Consider the following 3,569-nt stretch of genomic DNA (forward strand, 5'->3'; position numbering starts at 1 on the left):
CAATGAAAAGAGAACTATCTATGCAGTGAAACACAAAGGAAGTTCATTATGTGGGAAAGTTTTGTTTTAATGAACAGGTCTCTTAAACATATAAGCGTAAACACATACACATAAACAGGGATTTTAAATAACTTAACTCCCCATTTATTTATTTTTATTTTTTGCTAAAAATATTGTAAACAAGTTGCTGACAAAAGCATTTTGTTTTTGCCAAAAGCTTATTATTAAAACATTTTAATCTTGTGGTTTTTGTTGCTTTTACTATATTTCCATAAATAGTCCAAATTTCAACCTTAAACATTTAAATGTGGCAACATTACTCAGAATTAAGATTTCAGGTGCACAGAACATGATGTGCAACAACATAAACACGTTTCCACCATTAAAACAACTTTCAGCGTGAACTTTTAACTCTTTAATTTTGCATCACATAATTATTCCAGCACAAATAGTATTCTTTTCAGACGTTCTGCAGTTTTTGCACTTTCACAGTAAAATTCAAAGTAAATAACGATGCAGTGCGAAACTGACACCATAAATATGTGGGGGAAAAAAACTTGTTTTCAGACAACGTAAGCAGTCCATTTTCAGCTTGCTCTGTGTAGCTTATCAGTTTTGTCAGAATTAGTTTATCCATCCATTATCTATACTCACTTCTTCCTTTCAGGGTCACTGGTGCCCATATCCAGCAGTCACTGTGCAAGAGGCGGGTACACCCTGGACAGGTCGCAAGTCCATCACAGGACCACACATAGAGACAACCAACCATTCACTCTCTCACTCACACCTACAGTTTTGTCATGTTTTTGGAAGGAAGCTGGAGTGCCCGGAGAGAACCCACACATGCCCGAAGAGAACTTTCAAACTCTACCCAGAAAGGTCCCCGGGTCAGGATTTGATCCGGCCACCTTCAGCTCTACCAACTGAGTCACCGTGCCACTCCCAGAATTAGTTTATCCATCCATTATCTATACTCACTTCTTCCTTTCAGGGTCACTGGTGCCCATATCCAGCAGTCACTGTGCAAGAGGCGGGTACACCCTGGACAGGTCGCAAGTCCATCACAGGACCACACATAGAGACAACCAACCATTCACTCTCTCACTCACACCTACAGTTTTGTCATGTTTTTGGTCTGTGGAAGGAAGCTGGAGTGCCCGGAGAGAACCCACACATGCCCGAAGAGAACTTTCAAACTCTACCCAGAAAGGTCCCCGGGTCAGGATTTGATCCGGCCACCTTCAGCTCTACCAACTGAGTCACCGTGCCACTCCCAGAATTAGTTTATTTCTATAAAAATAATAATAATAAAGTCCCAAAAAGTGATCTACAACAGGTAAGATATTAACTATCCTTTTAAGCATCCCTTTGAGCTGTAGTAGAGATATATCCAGGGGTTGGTGCAGCTGTTGAGACTTGCCAGCAGCATGATTATTGAAAATATTGGGCCTGGAAGACAGAGAAAGAAGAGATTTGTGACCAAACTCACCATCTAACAGAGACAGTTGTTTTGAGTTGGGGACACATTGGACCACTTGGACCCACCTTGTGTTGGAGCGCTGTCAGGGCTCCATGCAGACCACAGCTGCACAACRAAGAACGGGCTCCAGCACACGGTGTAAGCCATAATTATAACAAAAGTCATCTTCACGGTCTTCAGCATGGCGTTGGAGACCCCCTTGGCGCCCGCGCGCCCCGACTGCAGAGCCTTCCTCTTCATGTTGAAGTAGATGGTTGTGCAGATTCTCATCTGGCAGTAGAGCAGGATGACGGCGGGCAGCGCGAACACGGACAGGGTGATCCAGCTGATGTAGACCCTGCTCCCCCACGGCTCGATGAACGTGGCCCAGCAGTCCAGCTGCCTCTCCTCGACCTCCCGCAGAGAGAAGATGAAGAGCTGCGGACAGCTGAAGAGCAGCGAGATGAGCCACGCCGCGCCGATGGAGAGGTACCTCCTGAACGAGCCCCCCAGGAAGGACACCATGGGCGTGCAGACCGCGTGGTACCGGTCTATGGCCATGGCCACGATCATGTAGGCGGAGGCGAACATGCCGACCACCTGCAGGTACTTCACGGAGCGGCACAGGAAGTCCGTGCCTCGGAACCGGTGCGTAATTTCCATGGAGAGCTGCGGCAGGACCTGGAAGAAGGCGACCACCAGGTCCGCCAGGCACAGGTGCAGGAGGAACAGCTGGGTCCTCGTGTTCCTCTTCCTCCTCCTCCACAGGGTGCCCAGGAAGAAGAAGTTGCCGCAAGTTGCGAGCGCAAAAACCAACGCCAGGACTGCGGCTCTGAGGTGCGCCAAACGCGCGGATTCGTCTTCGCCATCCGCTGCCTTTCCCGGAGCCCTGCTGGCTTCCATGTAGGCGCCAGTCCGACTTGATTTATTTTCTCTTTAAAGCCTAACCTGAATGAACACCCCTCAGCAATATCCACATGTTTTTGTATCGTGTTGTAGTGTATTTGACCCGCGCTCTCCTGTGAGCGCGCGCCACTCTGTGAGGGGCGGAAGCGTAGAGGGGGAGTCAAAGCAAACAAAAAGAGCAACTGAAATATATTTTATACATTTTAGATAACAAACCATTTTAAATATAACGTGAAGGGGCGCGTGTTGCCTGCTGCTTTTCATTATAAAATCTTAATCATTTTGGTCCTTTAAGGATATTCTCATAATGTCACCACATCAAATGTTAGCTCATAAATTCGTTATTTTTTAAACTTATTTTACCAGGCAAAACACTAAGAATAACTTCTTATTTACAATCTCAGCCTGGCAGGCGGGTACCGAGACAGGAAAAAGTGAAGGAGAAACAAAAAAACATCACAAATAACACATCAGATGAAAATACAAAATGAATAAAAACAAAACATATAACTTAAAAAACAGTACAAAGCATACTTAATATCATAAAACATTGACAGGTTAGTGATAAAGTAAGGTTGATTTGAACTGAAGTGACTGTAATTTCAGATCATTTTTGCAGGTTATTCCATGTTGCATCACAGCTTATATGAAATCCAGAGTGAGATCAGAATAATGTAAGAATGTTTTCCTCGCTCTGTCTTTGAGCGACAGCCTGTTCATTTTATTCCTTTAAAGGAATGACTGAGTCAGAATGTGTTGGATTAATACTGGACGTTTTGTGCAGGCTCTCTTATTTGCACTTGGAGGTTTAAAGTTCTGATGTTCAGATAGAAGAGAGCGTGACTGAAAAAAGAGTGAAAGGAGCAGTTATTCTGTCCAAATGTCAAACACTAAAAGTTCACAAAAAATGATTAAAACCAGAATATTCTTTAAAAAATGGAATGGACTTTGCAGGTGTTTTTTTTTAAAGATTTGGGTTATTATGGAAGAGCTGCTAATCTAATAATTGCTTTTCTTCTCACAAGTCAGCTTTTAAAGATGCACTTTTAATTTTCAGTCACATTAAAAGACTGTAGGGGTCACCCTGGTGAAAAAAAACTTTTCTATTGTTTATTTTCTTTGTCTTTGATTTTATATTTTTACACTTATAAGAAGAAAATCATTTTAAAGTGTTTTTATTTTCTTTAAGTGAATAGGACAAAGT

The 3,569-nt window shown here is 43.1% G+C and overlaps 1 protein-coding gene and 1 long non-coding RNA gene across 2 annotated transcripts in view; one reads left to right on the forward strand and one right to left on the reverse strand.

Annotated features, from left to right (window-relative positions):
- Window positions 1–707, forward strand: part of LOC106523526 (uncharacterized) — a 2,327-nt gene extending 1,620 nt beyond the window's left edge. Inside the window, exon 3 of the long non-coding RNA XR_001310906.1 lies at window positions 668–707. This is a non-coding gene — a long non-coding RNA (uncharacterized LOC106523526). The remainder of the gene's footprint in view (window positions 1–667) is intronic.
- Window positions 708–1,148: 441 nt separating this feature from the next.
- Window positions 1,149–3,431, reverse strand: avpr2l (arginine vasopressin receptor 2, like). The gene is made up of 2 exons (XM_014016961.1): window positions 1,546–3,431; window positions 1,149–1,449 (listed from the first exon to the last, which is right to left on the reverse strand). The coding sequence occupies exons 1-2, from the start codon at window positions 2,360–2,362 to the stop codon at window positions 1,349–1,351; spliced, it is 918 nt and encodes a 305-aa protein (XP_013872415.1). The 5' UTR covers window positions 2,363–3,431; the 3' UTR covers window positions 1,149–1,348.
- Window positions 3,432–3,569: the final 138 nt, after the last annotated feature.

This window comes from Austrofundulus limnaeus, unplaced genomic scaffold, assembly GCF_001266775.1.
Source record: "Austrofundulus limnaeus strain Quisiro unplaced genomic scaffold, Austrofundulus_limnaeus-1.0 Scaffold158, whole genome shotgun sequence".
NCBI classification, from domain to species: domain Eukaryota; kingdom Metazoa; phylum Chordata; class Actinopteri; order Cyprinodontiformes; family Rivulidae; genus Austrofundulus; species Austrofundulus limnaeus.